The following is a 24,387-nucleotide window of genomic DNA, read 5'->3' as shown; positions in this document are numbered from 1 at the left end:
ACACAACATTAACCATACCACCTAAACCCCAACCCTGAACCCTGACCCTCCTCCATGTTGGACTTCCTCCCTACAGGACACAACATTAACCATACCACCTAAACCCCAACCCTGAACCCTGACCCTCCTCCATGTTGGACTTCCTCCCTACAGGACACAACATTAACCATACCACCTAAACCCTAAGCCCTGACCCTCCTCCCTACAGGACACAACATTAACCATACAACCTAAACAACAACCCTGAACCCTGACCCTCCTCCCTACAGGACACAACATTAACCATACCACCTAAACCCCAACCCTGAACCCTGACCCTCCTCCCTACAGGACACAACATTAACCATACCACCTAAACCCCAACCCTGACCCTGCTCCCTACAGGACACAACATTTACCATATCACCTAAACCCCAACCCTGACCCTCCTCCCTACAGGACCAACATTAACCATACCACCTAAACCCCAACCCTGACCCTCCCCTCCCTACAGGACACAACATTAACCATACCACCTAAACCCCAACCCTGACCCCTGACCCTCCTCCCTACAGGACACAACATTAACCATACCACCTAAACCCCAACCCTGAACCCTGACCCTCCTCCCTACAGGACACAACATTAACCATACCACCTAAACCCCAACCCTGACCCTGACCCTCCTCCCTACAGGACACAACATTAACCATACCACCTAAACCCCAACCCTGAACCCTGACCCTCCTCCCTCCCTACAGGACACAACATTAACCATACCAAACCCCAAACCCCAACCCCCAACCCTGACCCCTGACCCTCCTCCATGTTGGACTTCCTCCCTACAGGACACAACATTAACCATACCACCTAAACCCCAACCCTGACCCCTGACCCTCCTCCCTACAGGACACAACATTAACCATACCACCTAAACCCCAACCCTGAACCCTGACCCTCCTCCCTACAGGACACAACATTAACCATACCACCTAAACCCCAACCCTGACCCTGACCCTCCTCCCTACAGGACACAACATTAACCATACCACCTAAACCCCAACCCTGACCCTGACCCTCCTCCCTACAGGACACAACATTAACCATACCACCTAAACCCCAACCCTGACCCCTGACCCTCCTCCATGTTGGACTTCCTCCCTACAGGACACAACATTAACCATACCACCTAAACCCCAACCCTGACCCCTGACCCTCCTCCCTACAGGACACAACATTAACCATACCACCTAAACCCCAACCCTGACCCTGACCCTCCTCCCTACAGGACACAACATTAACCATACCACCTAAACCCCAACCCTGACCCTCCTCCCTACAGGACACAACATTAACCATACCACCTAAACCCCAACCCTGACCCTGACCCTCCTCCCTACAGGACACAACATTAACCATACCACCTAAACCCCAACCCTGACCCTGACCCTCCTCCATGTTGGACTTCCTCCCTACAGGACACAACATTAACCATACCACCTAAACCCCAACCCTGACCCCTGACCCTCCTCCCTACAGGACACAACATTAACCATACCACCTAAACCCCAACCCTGACCCCTGACCCTCCTCCCTACAGGACACAACATTAACCATACCACCTAAACCCCAACCCTGACCCTGACCCTCCTCCCTACAGGACACAACATTAACCATACCACCTAAACCCCAACCCTGACCCTCCTCCCTACAGGACACAACATTAACCATACCACCTAAACCCCAACCCTGACCCCTGACCCTCCTCCCTACAGGACACAACATTAACCATACCACCTAAACCCCAACCCTGAACCCTGACCCTCCTCCCTACAGGACACAACATTAACCATACCACCTAAACCCCAACCCTGACCCCTGACCCTCCTCCCTACAGGACACAACATTAACCATACCACCTAAACCCCAACCCTGACCCTCCTCCCTACAGGACACAACATTAACCATACCACCTAAACCCCAACCCTGACCCCTGACCCTCCTCCCTACAGGACACAACATTAACCATACCACCTAAACCCCAACCCCTGAACCCTGACCCTCCTCCCTACAGGACACAACATTAACCATACCACCTAAACCCCAACCCTGACCCTCCTCCCTACAGGAACCAACATTAACCATACCACCTAAACCCCAACCCTGAACCCTGACCCTCCTCCCTACAGGACACAACATTAACCATACCACCTAAACCCCAACCCTGACCCCTGACCCTCCTCCCTACAGGACACAACATTAACCATACCACCTAAACCCCAACCCTGACCCTCCTCCCTACAGGAACCAACATTAACCATACCACCTAAACCCCAACCCTGAACCCTGACCCTCCTCCCTACAGGACACAACATTAACCATACCACCTAAACCCCAACCCTGAACCCTGACCCTCCTCCATGTTGGGCTTCCTCCCTACAGGACACAACATTAACCATACCACCTAAACCCCAACCCTGACCCCTGACCTCCTCCCTACAGGACACAACATTAACCATACCACCTAAACCCCAACCCTGACCCTGACCCTCCTCCATGTTGGACTTCCTCCCTACAGGACACAACATTAACCATACCACCTAAACCCCAACCCTGACCCCTGACCCCATCCTCCCCCTACAGGACACAACATTAACCATACCACCTAAACCCCAACCCTGAACCCTGACCCTCCTCCCTACAGGACACAACATTAACCATACCACCTAAACCCCAACCCTGACCCTGACCCTCCTCCCTACAGGACACAACATTAACCATACCACCTAAACCCCAACCCTGACCCTCCTCCCTACAGGACACAACATTAACCATACCACCTAAACCCCAACCCTGACCCTCCTCCCTACAGGAACCAACATTAACCATACCACCTAAACCCCAACCCTGACCCTCCTCCCTACAGGACACAATTAACCATACCACCTAAACCCCAACCCTGACCCTCCTCCCTACAGGAACCAACATTAACCATACCACCTAAACCCCAACCCTGAACCCTGACCCTCCTCCATGTTGGACTTCCTCCCTACAGGACACAACATTAACCATACCACCTAAACCCCAAGCCCTGACCCTCCTCCCTACAGGACACAACATTAACCATACCACCTAAACCCCAACCCTGACCCTGAACCCTGACCCTCCTCCCTACAGGACACAACATTAACCATACCACCTAAACCCCAACCCTGAACCTGACCCTCCTCCCCTACAGGACACAACATTAACCATACCACCTAAACCCCAACCCTGACCCTGACCCTCCTCCCTACAGGACACAACATTAACCATACCACCTAAACCCCAACCCTGACCCTGACCCTCCTCCCTACAGGACACAACATTAACCATACCACCTAAACCCCAACCCTGACCCTCCTCCCTACAGGACACCAACATTAACCATACCACCTAAACCCCAACCCTGAACCCTGACCCTCCTCCCTACAGGACACAACATTAACCATACCACCTAAACCCCAACCCTGAACCCTGACCCTTCTCCATGTTGGACTTCCTCCCTACAGGACACAACATTAACCATACCACCTAAACCCCAACCCTGAACCTCCTCCCTACAGGACACAGCATTAACCATACCACCTAAACCCCAACCCTGACCCCTGACCCTCCTCCATGTTGGACTTCCTCCCTACAGGACACAACATTAACCATACCACCTAAACCCCAACCCTGACCCCTGACCCTCCTCCCTACAGGACACAACATTAACCATACCACCTAAACCCCAACCCTGAACCCTGACCCTCCTCCCTACAGGACACAACATTAACCATACCACCTAAACCCCAACCCTGACCCCTGACCCTCCTCCCTACAGGACACAACATTAACCATACCACCTAAACCCCAACCCTGAACCCTGACCCTCCTCCCTACAGGACACAACATTAACCATACCACCTAAACCCCAACCCTGACCCTCCTCCCTACAGGACACAACATTAACCATACCACCTAAACCCCAACCCTGACCCTCCTCCCTACAGGACACAACATTAACCATACCACCTAAACCCCAACCCTGACCCTCCTCCCTACAGGAACCAACATTAACCATACCACCTAAACCCCAACCCTGAACCCTGACCCTCCTCCATGTTGGACTTCCTCCCTACAGGACACAACATTTACCATATCACCTAAACCCCAACCCTGACCCTCCTCCCTACTGGACACAACATTAACCATACCACCTAAACCCTAACCCCTGACCCTCCTCTCTACAGGACACAACATTAACCATACAACCTAAACCCCAACCCTGAACCCTGACCCTCCTCCCTACAGGACATAACATTAAACATACCACCTAAACCCCAACCCTGAACCCTGACCCTCCTCCAAGTTGAACTTCCTCCCAACAGGACACAACATTAACCATACCACCTAAACCCCAACCCTGACCCCTGACCCTCCTCCCTACAGGACACAACATTAACCATACCACCTAAACCCCAACCCTGACCCTGACCCTCCTCCCTACAGGACACAACATTAACCATACCACCTAAACCCCAACCCTGAACCCTGACCCTCCTCCATGTTGGACTTCCTCCCTACAGGACACAACATTAACCATACCACCTAAACCCCAACCCTGAACCCTGACCCTCCTCCATGTTGGAGTTCCTCCCTACAGGACACAACATTAACCATACCACCTAAACCCCAAGCCCTGACCCTCCTCCCTACAGGACACAACATTAACCATACCACCTAAACCCCAACCCTGAACCCTGACCCTCCTCCCTACAGGACACAACATTAACCATACCACCTAAACCCCAACCCTGACCCCAGACCCTCCTCCCTACAGGACACAACATTAACCATACCACCTAAACCCCAACCCTGACCCCTGACCCTCCTCCCTACAGGACACAACATTAACCATACCACCTAAACCCCAACCCTGAACCCTGACCCTCCCCTACAGGACACAACATTAACCATACCACCTAAACCCCAACCCTGAACCTCCTCCCTACAGGACACAACATTAACCATACCACCTAAACCCCAACCAACCCTGACCCTCCTCCCTACAGGACACAACATTAACCATACCACCTAAACCCCAACCCTGACCCTGACCCTCCTCCCTACAGGACACAACATTAACCATACCACCTAAACCCCAACCCTGAACCCTGACCCTCCTCCCTACAGGACACAACATTAACCATACCACCTAAACCCCAACCCTGAACCCTGACCCTCCTCCCTACAGGACACAACATTAACCATACCACCTAAACCCCAACCCTGAACCCTGACCCTCCTCCAAGTTGACTTCCTCCCAGGACACAACATTAACCATACCACCTAAACCCCAACCCTGACCCTGACCCTCCTCCCTACAGGACACAACATTAACCATACCACCTAAACCCCAACCCTGAACCCTGACCCTCCTCCCTACAGGACACAACATTAACCATACCACCTAAACCCCAACCCTGACCCCTGACCCTCCTCCCTACAGGACACAACATTAACCATACCACCTAAACCCCAACCCTGACCCTCCTCCCCTACAGGACCAACATTAACCATACCACCTAAACCCCAACCCTGAACCCTGACCCTCCTCCCTACAGGACACAACATTAACCATACCACCTAAACCCCAACCCTGAACCCTGACCCTTCTCCATGTTGGACCTCCCTAGGACACAACATTAACCATACCACCTAAACCCCAACCCTGACCCCCCTCCTCCCTACAGGACACAACATTAACCATACCACCTAAACCCCAACCCTGACCCCTGACCCTCCTCCATGTTGGACTTCCTCCCTACAGGACACAACATTAACCATACCACCTAAACCCCAACCCTGACCCCTGACCCTCCTCCCTACAGGACACAACATTAACCATACCACCTAAACCCCAACCCTGAACCCTGACCCTCCTCCCTACAGGACACAACATTAACCATACCACCTAAACCCCAACCCTGACCCTGACCCTCCCTACAGGACACAACATTAACCATACCACCTAAACCCCAACCTGACCCCTGACCCTCCTCCCTACAGGACACAACATTAACCATACCACCTAAACCCCAACCCTGACCCCTCCTCCTCCCCTACAGGACCAACATTAACCATACCACCTAAACCCCAACCCTGACCCTCCTCCCTACAGGACACAACATTAACCATACCACCTAAACCCCAACCCTGACCCTGACCCTCCTCCCTACAGGACACAACATTAACCATACCACCTAAACCCCAACCCTGAACCCTGACCCTCCTCCATGTTGGACTTCCTCCCTACAGGACACAACATTAACCATACCACCTAAACCCCAACCCTGACCCTGACCCTCCTCCCTACAGGACACAACATTAACCATACCACCTAAACCCTAACCCTGACCCTCCTCCCTACAGGACACAACATTAACCATACCACCTAAACCCCAACCCTGAACCCTGACCCTCCTCCCTACAGGACACAACATTAACCATACCACCTAAACCCCAACCCTGAACCCTGACCCTCCTCCATGTTGGACTTCCTCCCTACAGGACACAACATTAACCATACCACCTAAACCCCAACCCTGACCCCTGACCCTCCTCCCTACAGGACACAACATTAACCATACCACCTAAACCCCAACCCTGACCCCTGACCCTCCTCCCTACAGGACACAACATTAACCATACCACCTAAACCCCAACCCTGACCCCTGACCCTCCTCCCTACAGGACACAACATTAACCATACCACCTAAACCCCAACCCTGACCCCTGACCCTCCTCCCTACAGGACACAACATTAACCATACCACCTAAACCCCAACCCTGAACCCTGACCCTCCTCCCTACAGGACACAACATTAACCATACCACCTAAACCCCAACCCTGACCCTCCTCCCTACAGGACCAACATTAACCATACCACCTAAACCCCAACCCTGACCCCTGACCCTCCTCCCTACAGGACACAACATTAACCATACCACCTAAACCCCAACCCTGAACCCTGACCCTCCTCCCTACAGGACACAACATTAACCATACCACCTAAACCCCAACCCTGAACCCTCCTCCTACAGGACACAACATTAACCATACCACCTAAACCCCAACCCTGACCCTCCTCCCTACAGGACACAACATTAACCATACCACCTAAACCCCAACCCTGACCCTCCTCCCTACAGGACCAACATTAACCATACCACCTAAACCCCAACCCTGACCCTGACCCTCCCCCTACAGGACACCAACATTAACCATACCACCTAAACCCCAACCCTGACCCCTGACCCTCCTCCCTACAGGACACAACATTTACCATATCACCTAAACCCCAACCCTGACCCTCCTCCCTACAGGACACAACATTAACCATACCACCTAAACCCCAACCCTGACCCTGACCCTCCTCCCTACAGGACACAACATTAACCATACCACCTAAACCCCAACCCTGAACCCTGACCCTCCTCCAAGTTGAACTTCCTCCCAACAGGACACAACATTAACCATACCACCTAAACCCCAACCCTGACCCTGACCCTCCCCCTACAGGACACAACATTAACCATACCACCTAAACCCCAACCCTGAACCCTGACCCTCCTCCCTACAGGACACAACATTAACCATACCACCTAAACCCCAACCCTGACCCCTGACCCTCCTCCCTACAGGACACAACATTAACCATACCACCTAAACCCCAACCCTGACCCTGACCTCCTACAGGACCAACTTAACCATACCACCTAAACCCCAACCCTGAACCCTGACCCTCCTCCCTACAGGACACAACATTAACCATACCACCTAAACCCCAACCCTGAACCCTGACCCTTCTCCATGTTGGACTTCCTCCCTACAGGACACAACATTAACCATACCACCTAAACCCCAACCCTGAACCTCCTCCCTACAGGACACAACATTAACCATACCACCTAAACCCCAACCCTGACCCCTGACCCTCCTCCATGTTGGACTTCCTCCCTACAGGACACAACATTAACCATACCACCTAAACCCCAACCCTGACCCCTGACCCTCCTCCCTACAGGACACAACATTAACCATACCACCTAAACCCCAACCCTGAACCCTGACCCTCCTCCCTACAGGACACAACATTAACCATACCACCTAAACCCCAACCCTGACCCCTGACCCTCCTCCCTACAGGACACAACATTAACCATACCACCTAAACCCCAACCCTGAACCCTGACCCTCCTCCCTACAGGACACAACATTAACCATACCACCTAAACCCCAACCCTGACCCTGACCCCCTACAGGAGGACCAACATTAACCATACCACCTAAACCCCAACCCTGACCCTCCTCCCTACAGGACACAACATTAACCATACCACCTAAACCCCAACCCTGACCCTCCTCCCTACAGGAACCAACATTAACCATACCACCTAAACCCCAACCCTGAACCCTGACCCTCCTCCATGTTGGACTTCCTCCCTACAGGACACAACATTAACCATACCACCTAAACCCCAACCCTGACCCTGACCCTCCCCCTACAGGACACAACATTAACCATACCACCTAAACCCCAACCCTGAACCCTGACCCTCCTCCCTACAGGACACAACATTAACCATACCACCTAAACCCCAACCCTGACCCTGACCCTCCTCCCTACAGGACACAACATTAACCATACCACCTAAACCCCAACCCTGAACCCTGACCCTCCTCCAAGTTGAACTTCCTCCCAACAGGACACAACATTAACCATACCACCTAAACCCCAACCCTGACCCCTGACCCTCCTCCCTACAGGACACAACATTAACCATACCACCTAAACCCCAACCCTGACCCCTGACCCTCCTCCCTACAGGACACAACATTAACCATACCACCTAAACCCCAACCCTGAACCCTGACCCTCCTCCATGTTGGACTTCCTCCCTACAGGACACAACATTAACCATACCACCTAAACCCCAACCCTGAACCCTGACCCTCCTCCATGTTGGACTTCCTCCCTACAGGACACAACATTAACCATACCACCTAAACCCCCTGACCCTGACCCTCCTCCCTACAGGACACAACATTAACCATACCACCTAAACCCCAACCCTGACCCTGACCCTCCTCCCTACAGGACACAACATTAACCATACCACCTAAACCCCAACCCTGACCCCCACCTCCCCTCCTCCCTACAGGACACAACATTAACCATACCACCTAAACCCCAACCCTGACCCCTGACCCTCCTCCCTACAGGACACAACATTAACCATACCACCTAAACCCCAACCCTGAACCCTGACCCTCCCCTACAGGACACAACATTAACCATACCACCTAAACCCCAACCCTGACCCTCCTCCCTACAGGACACAACATTAACCATACCACCTAAACCCCAACCCTGACCCCCTGACCCTCCTCCATGTTGGACTTCCTCCCTACAGGACACAACATTAACCATACCACCTAAACCCCAACCCTGACCCTGACCCTCCCTCCCCCTACAGGACACAACATTAACCATACCACCTAAACCCAACCCTGAACCCTGACCCTCCTCCCTACAGGACACAACATTAACCATACCACCTAAACCCCAACCCTGACCCTCCTCCCTACAGGACACAACATTAACCATACCACCTAAACCCCAACCCTGACCCTCCTCCCTACAGGACACAACATTAACCATACCACCTAAACCCCAACCCTGACCCTCCTCCCTACAGGAACCAACATTAACCATACCACCTAAACCCCAACCCTGACCCTCCTCCCTACAGGAACCAACATTAACCATACCACCTAAACCCCAACCCTGACCCCTGACCCTCCTCCCTACAGGACACAACATTTACCATATCACCTACCCCAACCCTGACCTGACCCTCCTCCCTACAGGACACAACATTAACCATACCACCTAAACCCTAACCCCTGACCCTCCTCCCTACAGGACACAACATTAACCATACAACCTAAACCCCAACCCTGAACCCTGACCCTCCTCCAAGTTGAACTTCCTCCCAACAGGACACAACATTAACCATACCACCTAAACCCCAACCCTGAACCCTGACCCTCTTCCCTACAGGACACAACATTAACCATACTACCTAAACCCCAACCTGACCCTCCTCCCTACAGGACACAACATTAACCATACCACCTAAACCCCAACCCTGACCCCTGACCCTCCTCCCTACAGGACACAACATTAACCATACCACCTAAACCCCAACCCTGAACCCTGACCCTCCTCCCTACAGGACACAACATTAACCATACTACCTAAACCCCAACCCTGACCCCTTACCCTCCTCCCTACAGGACACAACATTAACCATACCACCTAAACCCCAACCCTGACCCTCCTCCCTACAGGAACCAACATTAACCATACCACCTAAACCCCAACCCTGAACCCTGACCCTCCTCCCTACAGGACACAACATTAACCATACCACCTAAACCCCAACCCTGACCCCTGACCCTCCTCCCTACAGGACACAACATTAACCATACCACCTAAACCCCAACCCCCTGACCCTCCTCCCTACAGGAACCAACATTAACCATACCACCTAAACCCCAACCCTGAACCCTGACCCTCCTCCCTACAGGACACAACATTAACCATACCACCTAAACCCCAACCCTGAACCCTGACCCTTCTCCATGTTGGACTTCCTCCCTACAGGACACAACATTAACCATACCACCTAAACCCCAACCCTGAACCTCCTCCCTACAGGACACAACATTAACCATACCACCTAAACCCCAACCCTGACCCCTGACCCTCCTCCATGTTGGACTTCCTCCCTACAGGACACAACATTAACCATACCACCTAAACCCCAACCCTGACCCCTGACCCTCCTCCCTACAGGACACAACATTAACCATACCACCTAAACCCCAACCCTGAACCCTGACCCTCCTCCCTACAGGACACAACATTAACCATACCACCTAAACCCCAACCCTGACCCCTGACCCTCCTCCATGTTGGACTTCCTCCCTACAGGACACAACATTAACCATACCACCTAAACCCCAACCCTGACCCCTGACCCTCCTCCCTACAGGACACAACATTAACCATACCACCTAAACCCCAACCCTGAACCCTGACCCTCCTCCCTACAGGACACAACATTAACCATACCACCTAAACCCCAACCCTGACCCTCCTCCCTACAGGAACCAACATTAACCATACCACCTAAACCCCAACCCTGACCCTCCTCCCTACAGGACACAACATTAACCATACCACCTAAACCCCAACCCTGACCCTCCTCCCTACAGGACCAACATTAACCATACCACCTAAACCCCAACCCTGACCCTCCTCCCTACAGGACACAACATTAACCATACCACCTAAACCCCAACCCTGACCCCTGACCCTCCTCCCTTCCTACAGGACACAACATTTAACCATATCACCTAAACCCCAACCCTGACCCTCCTCCCTACAGGACCAACATTAACCATACCACCTAAACCCTAACCCCTGACCCTCCTCCCTACAGGACACAACATTAACCATACCACCTAAACCCCAACCCTGAACCCTGACCCTCCTCCCTACAGGACACAACATTAACCATACCACCTAAACCCCAACCCTGAACCCTGACCCTGACCCTCCACAACATTAACCATACAAGTTGAACTTCCTCCCAACAGGACACAACATTAACCATACCACCTAAACCCCAACCCTGACCCTGACCCTCCTCCCTACAGGACACAACATTAACCATACCACCTAAACCCCAACCCTGAACCCTGACCCTCCCATCCCTCCCTACAGGACACAACATTAACCATACCACCTAAACCCCAACCCTGACCCTCCTCCCTACAGGACACAACATTAACCATACCACCTAAACCCCAACCCTGAACCCTGACCCTCCTCCCTACAGGACACAACATTAACCATACCACCTAAACCCCAACCCTGACCCTGACCCTCCTCCCTACAGGACACAACATTAACCATACCACCTAAACCCCAACCCTGACCCTGACCCTCCTCCCTACAGGACACAACATTAACCATACCACCTAAACCCCAACCCTGACCCTGACCCTCCTCCCTACAGGACACAACATTAACCATACCACCTAAACCCCAACCCCTGACCCTCCTCCCTACAGGACACAACATTAACCATACCACCTAAACCCCAACCCTGACCCTGACCCTCCTCCCTACAGGACACAACATTAACCATACCACCTAAACCCCAACCCTGAACCCTGACCCTCCTCCCTACAGGACACAACATTAACCATACCACCTAAACCCCAACCCTGACCCTGACCCTCCTCCATGTTGGACTTCCTCCATGTTGGACTTCTCCTACAGGACACAACATTAACCATACCACCTAAACCCCAACCCTGACCCCTGACCCTCCTCCCTACAGGACACAACATTAACCATACCACCTAAACCCCAACCCTGAACCCTGACCCTCCTCCCTACAGGACACAACATTAACCATACCACCTAAACCCCAACCCTGACCCCTGACCCTCCTCCATGTTGGACTTCCTCCCTACAGGACACAACATTAACCATACCACCTAAACCCCAACCCTGACCCCTGACCCTCCTCCCTACAGGACACAACATTAACCATACCACCTAAACCCCAACCCTGAACCCTGACCCTCTTCCCTACAGGACACAACATTAACCATACCACCTAAACCCCAACCCTGACCCTCCTCCCTACAGGACACAACATTAACCATACCACCTAAACCCCAACCCTGACCCCTGACCCTCCTCCCTACAGGACACAACATTAACCATACCACCTAAACCCCAACCCTGACCCCTGACCCTCCTCCCTACAGGACACAACATTAACCATACCACCTAAACCCCAACCCTGACCCCTGACCCTCCTCCCTACAGGACACAACATTAACCATACCACCTAAACCCCAACCCTGAACCCTGACCCTCCTCCCTACAGGACACAACATTAACCATACCACCTAAACCCCAACCCTGACCCTCCTCCCCCTACAGGAACCAACATTAACCATACCACCTAAACCCCAACCCTGACCCTCCTCCCTACAGGACACAACATTAACCATACCACCTAAACCCCAACCCTGACCCTCCTCCCTACAGGAACCAACATTAACCATACCACCTAAACCCCAACCCTGACCCTCCTCCCTACAGGACACAACATTAACCATACCACCTAAACCCCAACCCTGACCCCTGACCCTCCTCCCTACAGGACACAACATTTACCATATCACCTAAACCCCAACCCTGAACCCTGACCCTCCTCCCTACAGGACACAACATTAACCATACCACCTAAACCCCAACCCTGACCCCTGACCCTCCTCCATGTTGGACTTCCTCCCTACAGGACACAACATTAACCATACCACCTAAACCCCAACCCTGACCCTGACCCTCCTCCATGTTGGACTTCCTCCCTAGGACACAACATTAACCATACCACCTAAACCCCAACCCTGACCCTCCTCCAAGTTTGACTTCCTCCCTACAGGACACAACATTAACCATACCACCTAAACCCCAACCCTGACCCCTGACCCTCCTCCCTACAGGACACAACATTAACCATACCACCTAAACCCCAACCCTGACCCCTGACCCTCCTCCCTACAGGACACAACATTAACCATACCACCTAAACCCCAACCCTGACCCTCCTCCCTACAGGACACAACATTAACCATACCACCTAAACCCCAACCCTGACCCCTGACCCTCCTCCCTACAGGACACAACATTAACCATACCACCTAAACCCCAACCCTGACCCTCCTCCCTACAGGAACCAACATTAACCATACCACCTAAACCCCAACCCTGAACCCTGACCCTCCTCCCTACAGGACACAACATTAACCATACCACCTAAACCCCAACCCTGACCCCTGACCCTCCTCCCTATAGGACACAACATTAACCATACCACCTAAACCCCAACCCTGACCCTCCTCCCTACAGGAACCAACATTAACCATACCACCTAAACCCCAACCCTGAACCCTGACCCTCCTCCCTACAGGACACAACATTAACCATACCACCTAAACCCCAACCCTGAACCCTGACCCTCCTCCCTACAGGACACAACATTAACCATACCACCTAAACCCCAACCCTGACCCTCCTCCCTACAGGACACAACATTAACCATACCACCTAAACCCCAACCCGGAACCCTGACCCTCCTCCCCACAGGACACAACATTAACCATACCACCTAAACCCCAACCCTGACCCTCCTCCCTACAGGAACCAACATTAACCATACCACCTAAACCCCAACCCTGACCCTCCTCCCTACAGGACACAACATTAACCATACCACCTAAACCCCAACCCTGACCCTCCTCCCTACAGGACACAACATTTACCATATCACCTAAACCCCAACCCTGAACCCTGACCCTCCTCCCTACAGGACACAACATTAACCATACCACCTAAACCCCAACCCTGACCCCTGACCTTCCTCCATGTTGGACTTCCTCCCTACAGGACACAACATTAACCATACCACCTAAACCCCAACCCTGACCCCTGACCCTCCTCCCTACAGGACACAACATTAACCATACCACCTAAACCCCAACCCTGACCCTCCTCCCTACAGGACACAACATTAACCATACCACCTAAACCCCAACCCTGAACCCTGACCCTCCTCCCTACAGGACACAACATTAACCATACCACCTAAACCCCAACCCTGACCCCCTGACCCATCCTCCACCTAAGGACCAACATTAACCATACCACCTAAACCCCAACCCTGACCCTCCTCCCTACAGGACACAACATTAACCATACCACCTAAACCCCAACCCTGACCCTCCTCCCTACAGGAACCAACATTAACCATACCACCTAAACCCCAACCCTGACCCTCCTCCCTACAGGACACAACATTAACCATACCACCTAAACCCCAACCCTGACCCTCCTCCCTACAGGACACAACATTAACCATACCACCTAAACCCCAACCCTGAGCCTCCTCCAAGTTGGACTTCCTGTCCCACAGACACCCATTAGACATTACAGTACACAGACATCCATTAGACATTACAGTACACAGACACCCATTAGACAGTACAGTACACAGACACCCATTAGACAGTACAGTACACAGACACCCATTAGACAGTACAGTACACAGACACCCATTAGACATTACAGTACACAGACACCCATTAGACATTACAGTACACCGACACCCATTAGACAGTACAGTACACAGACACCCATTAGACAGTACAGTACACAGACACCCATTAGACAGTACAGTACACAGACACCCATTAGACAGTACAGTACACAGACACCCATTAGACAGTACAGTACACAGACACCCATTAGACAGTACAGTACACAGACACCCATTAGACAGTACAGTACACAGACACCCATTAGACAGTACAGTACACAGACACCCATTAGACAGTACAGTACACAGACACCCAACAACAGTCATTAGATCTCCATTAGACATTACAGTACACAGACACCCATTAGACAGTACAGTACACAGATCCCCATTAGACAGTACAGTACACAGACACCCAACAACCTTTCCTAAAGTTACATGAAGACAGGTGTGCCTTACGGTTGACTGGCGGGGGTCTTTGATTTGGGTGGTCTCTCATGGTGACGCTGGCTGGGATGCTTCCGGAGTCGCTGGATGTGTTGCTGCTCTGTCTGCTCACCGTGCTGGGAGGGGGCCGGGGGTTCGGCCGGGGGGGCAGGGGAGGGGTGGGGAGACGTGGCGGGGCAGGAGGGAGGGGTGTGGGGATGGGGGGCGTGGGGATGGGGGGCATGGGGGTGGCCATGGGTTTGGGGACGTAGTCCGTCCGCTGTTTCTGAGGAGGAGAAGAGACGAGGAGACTGTAGTGGTGAACTCAGAACAGATCTAGCCTGGGCCTCCCGAGTGGCGCAGTGGTCTAAGGCACTGCATCGCAGTGCTAGCTGTGCCACTAGAGATTCTGGGTTTGAGTCCAGGCTCTGTCTCAGCCGGCCGCGACCGAGAGACCCATGGGGCGGTGCACAATTGGCCCAGCGTCGTCCGGGTTAGGGGAGCGTTTTGACCGGCTGGGATATCCTTGTCTCATCGCGCACTAGCGACTCCTGTGGCGGACCGGGTGCAGTGCACGCTAACCAAGGTTGCCAGGTGTACGGTGTTTCCTCCAACACATTGGTGCGGCTGGCTTCCGGGTTGGATGCGCGCTGTGTCAAGAAGCAGTGCTTCTTGGTTGGGTTGTGTTTCGGAGGACGCACGGCCCAAGTCCGTACGGGAGTTGCAGCGATGAGACAAGACTGTAACTACCAATTAGATATCACGAAATTAGGGAGAAAAAGGGGTAAAACAAATATAATAATCAAAAACTACAGATATAGCCGACAATCATCGCCAACAGAATCCATCCACTGTACTAATATGAAGCAGACGTTGCTTAGTTACCTCGTTCAACTCTCCCAGTAACTGTATTAATATGAAGCAGACGTTGCTTAGTTACCTCGTTCAACTCTCCCAGTAACTGTATTAATATGAAGCAGACGTTGCTTAGTTACCTCGTTCAACTCTCCCAGTAACTGTATTAATATGAAGCAGACGTTGCTTAGTTACCTCGTTCAACTCTCCCAGTAACTGTATTAATATGAAGCAGACGTTGCTTAGTTACCTCGTTCAACTCTCCCAGTAACTGTATTAATATGAAGCAGACGTTGCTTAGTTACCTCGTTCAACTCTCCCAGTAACTGTATTAATATGAAGCAGACGTTGCTTAGTTACCTCGTTCAACTCTCCCAGTAACTGTATTAATATGAAGCAGACGTTGCTTAGTTACCTCGTTCAACTCTCCCAGTAACTGTATTAATATGAAGCAGACGTTGCTTAGTTACCTCGTTCAACTCTCCCAGTAATTGCTTGCATGAGGAAATGGGAAAAAAACACGGTTGTGAGTTGTTGTACTGTAGTTTTCCCACCGCAAACTCACTCAGGTGCAAAGACAACTGACAAGAAACCTCGAAACCACAGCACATTGACAAGGTGGTGTAATATGGTTCAGATGAAACCACAGCACATTGACAAGGTGGTGTAATATGGTTCAGATGAAACCACAGCACATTGACAAGGTGGTGGTAATACGGTTCAGATGAAACCACAGCACATTGACAAGGTGGTGGTAATACGGTTCAGATGAAACCACAGCACATTGACAAGGTGGTGGTAATATGGTTCAGATGAAACCACAGCACATTGACAAGGTGGTGTAATATGGTTCAGATGAAACCACAGCACATTGACAAGGTGGTGTAATATGGTTCAGATGAAACCACAGCACATTGACAAGGTGGTGTAATATGGTTCAGATGAAACCACAGCACATTGACAAGGTGGTGTAATATGGTTCAGATGAAACCACAGCACATTGACAAGGTGGTGTAATATGGTTCAGATGAAACCACAGCACATTGACAAGGTGGTGTAATATGGTTCAGATGAAACCACAGCACATTGACAAGGTGGTGTAATATGGTTCAGATGAAACCACAGCACATTGACAAGGTGGTGGTAATATGGTTCAGATGAAACCACAGCACATTGACAAGGTGGTGTAATATGGTTCAGATGAAACCACAGCACATTGACATGGTGGTGTAATATGGTTCAGATGAAACCACAGCACATTGACAAGGTGGTGTAATATGGTTCAGATGAAACCAGCACATTGACAAGGTGGTGGTAATATGGTTCAGATGAAACCACAGCACATTGACAAGGTGGTGGTAATATTGTAGCATTGACAAGGTGGTGGTAATATGGTTGACAGATGAAACCACAGCACATTGACAAGGTGGTGTAATATGGTTCAGATGAAACCACAGCACATTGACAAGGTGGTGTAATATGGTTCAGATGAAACCACAGGTGGTGTAATATGGTTCACCACAGCACATTGACAAGGTGGTGTAATATGGTTCAGATGAAACCACAGCACATTGACAAGGTGGTGGTAATATGGTTCAGATGAAACCACAGCACATTGACAAGGTGGTGTAATATGGTTCAGATGAAACCACAGCACATTGACAAGGTGGTGTAATATGGTTCAGATGAAACCACAGCACATTGACAAGGTGGTGTAATATGGTTCAGATGAAACCACAGCACATTGACAAGGTGGTGTAATATGGTTCAGATGAAACCACAGCACATTGACAAGGTGGTGGTAATAAGATGAAACCACAGCACATTGACAAGGTGGTGGTAATATGGTTCAGATGAAACCACAGCACATTGACAAGGTGGTGGTAATATGGTTCAGATGAAACCACAGCACATTGACAAGGTGGTAATATGGTTCAGATGAAACCACAGCACATTGACAAGGTGGTGTAATATGGTTCAGATGAAACCACAGCACATTGACAAGGTGGTGTAATATGGTTCAGATGAAACCACAGCACATTGACAAGGTGGTGTAATATGGTTCAGATGAAACCACAGCACATTGACAAGGTGGTGTAATATGGTTCAGATGAAACCACAGCACATTGACAAGGTGGTGTAATATGGTTCAGATGAAACCACAGCACATTGACAAGGTGGTGTAATATGGTTCAGATGAAACCACAGCACATTGACAAGGTGGTGTAATATGGTTCAGATGAAACCACAGCACATTGACAAGGTGGTGGTAATATGGTTCAGATGAAACCACAGCACATTGACAAGGTGGTGGTAATATGGTTCAGATGAAACCACAGCACATTGACAAGGTGGTGTAATATGGTTCAGATGAAACCACAGCACATTGACAAGGTGGTGGTAATATGACAAGTTCAGATGGAAGGGACCACAGCACATTGACAAGGTGGTGGTAATATGGTTCAGATGAAACCCAGCACATTGACAAGGTGGTGTAATATGGTTCAGATGAAACCACAGCACATTGACAAGGTGGTGTAATATGGTTCAGATGAAACCAGCACATTGATCAAGGTGGTGTAATATGGTTCAGATGAAACCACAGCACATTGACAAGGTGGTGTAATATGGTTCAGATGAAACCACAGCACATTGACAAGGTGGTGGTAATATGGTTCAGATGAAACCACAGCACATTGACAAGGTGGTGTAATATGGTTCAGATGAAACCACAGCACATTGACAAGGTGGTGGTAATATGGTTCAGATGAAACCACAGCACATTGACAAGGTGGTGGTAATATGGTTCAGATGAAACCACAGCACATTGACAAGGTGGTGGTAATATGGTTCAGATGAAACCACAGCACATTGACAAGGTGGTGTAATATGGTTCAGATGAAACCACAGCACATTGACAATGTGGTGTAATATGGTTCAGATGAAACCACAGCACATTGACAAGGTGGTGATATGGTTCAGATGAAACCACAGCACATTGACAAGGTGGTGTAATATGGTTCAGATGAAACCACAGCACATTGACAAGGTGGTGGTAATATGGTTCAGATGAAACCACAGCACATTGACAAGGTGGTGGTAATATGGTTCAGATGAAACCACAGCACATTGACAAGGTGGTGTAATATGGTTCAGATGAAACCACAGCACATTGACAATGTGGTGTAATATGGTTCAGATGAAACCACAAGGTGGAGGATATAGAGGGAGGACATGGAAGGGAGCCAGATCCCTCCACTAGCTCGGCTACAGGGGAAACTGATACACTACAGAGGGAATCTAGACGTCTATAACATGGAAGGGAGCCAGATCCCTCCACTAACTCGGCTACAGGGGAAACTGATACACTACAGAGGGAATCTAGACGTCTATAACATGGAAGGGAGCCAGATCCCTCCACTAACTCGGCTACAGGGGAAACTGATACACTACAGAGGGAAGAAGGTTAGGGGCCGGCTCCGACTGCAGGAGGTTAGGGCCGGCTCCGACTGCAGAAGGATAGGGGCCGGCTCCGACTGCAGAAGGATAGGGGCCGGCTCCGACTGCAGGAGGTTAGGGTCCGGCTCCGACTGCAGAAGGTTAGGGCCGGCTCCGACGGCAGAAGGTTAGGGGCCGGCTCCGACTGCAGAAGGTTAGGGCCGGCTCCGACTGCAGAAGGTTAGGGCCGGCTCCGACTGCAGAAGGTTAGGGCCGGCTCCGACTGCAGAAGGTTAGGGGCAGGCTCCGACTGCAGAAGTTAAGGCCGTCTCCGACTGCAGGAGGTTAGGGGCAGGCTCCGACTGCAGAAGTTAAGGCCGTCTCCGACTGCAGGAGGTTAGGGGCAGGCTCCGACTGTAGAAGTTAAGGCCGGCTCCGACTGCAGAAGATTAGGGCCACCAGAAGATTAGGGCCGGCTCCGACTGCAGAAGGTTCGGGCCGGCTCCGACTGCAGAAGGTTAGGGCCGGCTCTGACTGCAGAAGGTTAGGGCCGGCTCCGACTGCAGAAGGTTAGGGCCGGCTCCGACTGCAGAAGGTTAGGGGCCGGCTCCGACTGCAGAAGGTTAGGGCCTGCTTCGACTGCAGAAGGTTAGGGTCGGCTTCGACTGCAGAAGGTTAGGGCCGGCTCCGACTGCAGAAGGTTAGGGCCGGCTCCGACTGCAGAAGGTTAGGGCCGGCTCCGACTGCAGAAGGTTAGGGGCCGGCTCCGACTGCAGGAGGTTAGGGCCGGCTCCGACTGCAGAAGGTTAGGGCCGGCTCCGACTGCAGAAGGTTAGGGCCGGCTCCGACTGCAGAAGGTTAGGGCCGGCTCCGACTGCAGAAGGTTAGGGGCCGGCTCCGACTGCAGGAGGTTAGGGCCGGCTCCGACTGCAGGAGGTTAGGGGCCGGCTCCGACTGCAGAAGGTTAGGGGCCGGCTCCGACTGCAGAAGGTTAGGGGCCGGCTCCGACTGCAGAAGGTTAGGGGCCGGCTCCGACTGCAGAAGGTTAGGGGCCGGCTCCGACTGCAGAAGGTTAGGGGCCGGCTCCGACTGCAGAAGGTTAGGGGCCGGCTCCGACTGCAGAAGGTTAGGGGCCGGCTCCGACTGCATGTGTGGGTATGGAAGTGGGTAAACAGACTCGTGAGCCACTGCAGCACCCTCATTATAAGTTCAGATTTTTGTGGCCCACATCAAAGCTGCCCATCACTGCAGTAAAGGCACTCAGCACACAGAGCCATTCTAACCCAGAGCCATATATATAGTATATATATGCAGTATGACTCTGGTCCAACCAACCATACCTTGAACAACTCAAACTCCTTCTTTGGCATCATTAGCTTTATGTGAAAGACAAAGAGGAGCAGGTGGAATGGAGACAGACAGACAGACAGACAGACAGACAGACAGACAGACAGACAGACAGACAGACAGACAGACAGACAGACAGACAGACAGACAGACAGACAGACAGACAGACAGACAGACAGACAGACAGACAGACAGACAGACAGACAGACAGACAGACAGACAGAGATGATATGAGATGTATGACAGGGACATGATTTAATGGCTGATGAGATGCTTTACTCTTTCAATAGGACTGGTGAACATGTGGAGGAGAGGAGTCTACAGTCGTGGCAAAAAGTTTTGAGAATGACACAAATATTCATTTTCACAAAGTCTCCCTCAGTGTCTTTAGCTATTTTTGTCAGATGTTACTATGGAATACTGAAGTATAATTACTAGCATTTCATAAGTGTCAAAGGCTTTTATTGACAATTACATTAATTTGATGCAAAGAGTCAATATTTGCAGTGTTGACCCTTCTTTTTCAAGACATCAGCAATCCTCCCTGGCATGCTGTCAATCAACTTCTGGGCCACATCCTGACTGATGGCAGCCCATTCTTGCATAATCAATGCTTGGAGTTTGTCAGAATTTGTGTGTTTTTGTTTGTCCACCCGCCTCTTGAGGATTGACCACAAGTTCTCAATGGGATTAAGGTCTGGGGAGTTTCCGGGCCATGGACCCGAGCCCCTTAGTTATCACTTTTGCCTTATGACAAGGTGCACCATCATGCTGGAAAAGGCATTGTTCAATTCCAAACTGTTCCTGGATGGATGGGAGAAGTTGCTCTCGGAGGATGTGTTGGTACCATTCTTTATTCATGGCTGTGTTTTTAGGCAAAATTGTGAGTGAGCCCAATCCTTTGGCTGAGAAGCAACCCCACACATGAATGGTCTCAGGATGCTTTACTGTTGGCATGACACAGGACTGATGGTAGCGCTCACCTTGTCTTCTCCGGACAAGCTTTTTTCTGGATGCCCCAAACAATCGGAAAGAGAATTCAGAGAAAATGACTTTACCTCAGTCCTCAGCAGTCCAATCCCTGTACCTTTTGCAGAATATCAGTCCGTCCCTGATGTTTTTCCTGGAGAGAAGTGGCTTCTTTGCTGCCCTTCTTGACACCAGGCCATCCTCCAAAAGTCTTCGCCTCAATGTATGTGCAGATGCACTCACACCTGCCTGATGCCATTCCTGAGCAAGCTCTGTACTGGTGGTGCCCCGATCCCGCATCTGAATCAACTTTAGGAGATGGTTCTGGCGCTTGCTGGACATTCTTGGGCGCCCCCCAGCCTTCTTCACAACAATTGAACCGCTCTCCTTGAAGTACTTGATGATCCGATAACTGGTTCATTTAGGTGCAATCTTACTGGCAGCAATATCCTTGCCTGTGAGGCCCTTTTTGTGCAAAGCAATGATGACGGCACGTGTTTCCTTGCAGGTAACCATGGTTGACAGAGGAAGAGCAATGATTCCAAGCACCGCCCTCCTTTTGAAGCATCCAGTCTGTTATTCGAACTCAATCAGCATGACAGAGTGATCTCCAGCCTTGTCCTCGTCAACACTCACACCTGTGTTAACGATAGAATCACTGACATGATGTCAGCTGGTCCTTTTGTGGCAGGGCTGAAATGCAGTGGAAATGTTTTTGGGGAGATTCAGTTCATTTGCATGGCAAAGAGGGACTTTGCAATTAATTGCAATTCCTCTGATCACTCTTCATAACATTCTGGAGTATATGCAAATTGCCATCATACAAACTGAAGCAGCAGACTTTGTGAATATTAATATTTGAGTCATTCTCAAAACATTTGGCCACGACTGTATTATTTTACTCTATCAACATGACTAATATTAACATAGAAATGCTGAGAATATCAATACCTTATTCTGAGACACCGTCCAGGGACTCACCTGTATAGTATGGCTATAGATGGGTTCCCCTCGCACCGTGACGTCCACAGCCTTGGTGACCTCCAGGATGTTGTTTGGCACATAGCCAGACGCCCCGGAGCAGTTACACACTTTCCACCACTGCTTCCTGTCATCCAGCACCTGACCAGGGTTACCAGGGTTACCAGGGGGAGGATTGGTTACAGTGTGTTGTAGATGGACCTGACCAGGGTTACCAGGGGAGGATTGGTTACAGTGTGTTGTAGATGGACCTGACCAGGGTTACCAGGGGAGGATTGGTTACAGTGTGTTGTAGATGGACCTGACCAGGGTTACCAGGGGAGAATTGGTTACAGTGTGTTGTAGATGGACCTGACCAGGGTTACCAGGGGAGGATTGGTTACAGTGTGTTGTAGATGGACCAGGGTTACCAGGGGGAGGATTGGTTACAGTGTGTTGTAGATGGACCTGACCAGGGTTACCAGGGGGAGGATTGGTTACAGTGTGTTGTAGATGGACCTGAGCTGGGTGACCAGGGGGAGGATTGGTTACAGTGTGTTGTAGATGGACCAGGGTTACCAGGGGAGGATTGGTTACAGTGTGTTGTAGATGGACCAGGGTTACCAGGGGGGGGAGGATTGGTTACCCAGGGTTACCAGGGGGAGGATTGGTTACAGTGTGTTGTAGATGGACCTGAGGGTTACCAGGGGAGGAGGATTGGTTACAGTGTGTTGTAGATGGACCTGACCAGGGTTACCAGGGGAGGATTGGTTACAGTGTGTTGTAGATGGACTTGACCAGGGTTACCAGGGGAGGATTGGTTACAGTGTGTTGTAGATGGACCAGGGTTACCAGGGGAGGATTGGTTACAGTGTGTTGTAGATGGACCTGACCAGGGTTACCAGGGGGAGGATTGGTTACAGTGTGTTGTAGATGGACCAGGGTTACCAGGGGGGATTGGTTACAGTGTGTTGTAGATGGACCTGATTACCAGGGGGAGGATTGGTTACAGTGTGTTGTAGATGGACCTGACCAGGGTTACCAGGGTGAGGATTGGTTACCCAGGGTTACCAGGGGGAGGATTGGTTACAGTGTGTTGTAGATGGACCTGACCAGGGTTACCAGGGGAGGATTGGT

General features: G+C 51.1%; 1 protein-coding gene across 1 annotated transcript in view; it reads right to left on the bottom strand.

Annotated features, from left to right (window-relative positions):
* Positions 1–24,387, bottom strand: part of eps8a (epidermal growth factor receptor pathway substrate 8a) — a 163,210-nt gene that overhangs the window by 18,521 nt on the left and 120,302 nt on the right. The window contains 2 exon segments of the mRNA XM_042317247.1: positions 15,715–15,967; positions 23,272–23,412. Coding sequence (XP_042173181.1) covers positions 15,715–15,967; positions 23,272–23,412 — 394 coding nt within the window.

The sequence above is a fragment of the Oncorhynchus tshawytscha genome, unplaced genomic scaffold, assembly GCF_018296145.1.
Source record: "Oncorhynchus tshawytscha isolate Ot180627B unplaced genomic scaffold, Otsh_v2.0 Un_contig_1152_pilon_pilon, whole genome shotgun sequence".
Taxonomy (NCBI): domain Eukaryota; kingdom Metazoa; phylum Chordata; class Actinopteri; order Salmoniformes; family Salmonidae; genus Oncorhynchus; species Oncorhynchus tshawytscha.
Note: the sequence above shows the minus strand (reverse complement) of the source record. Positions and strands in the feature narration are given on the sequence as shown.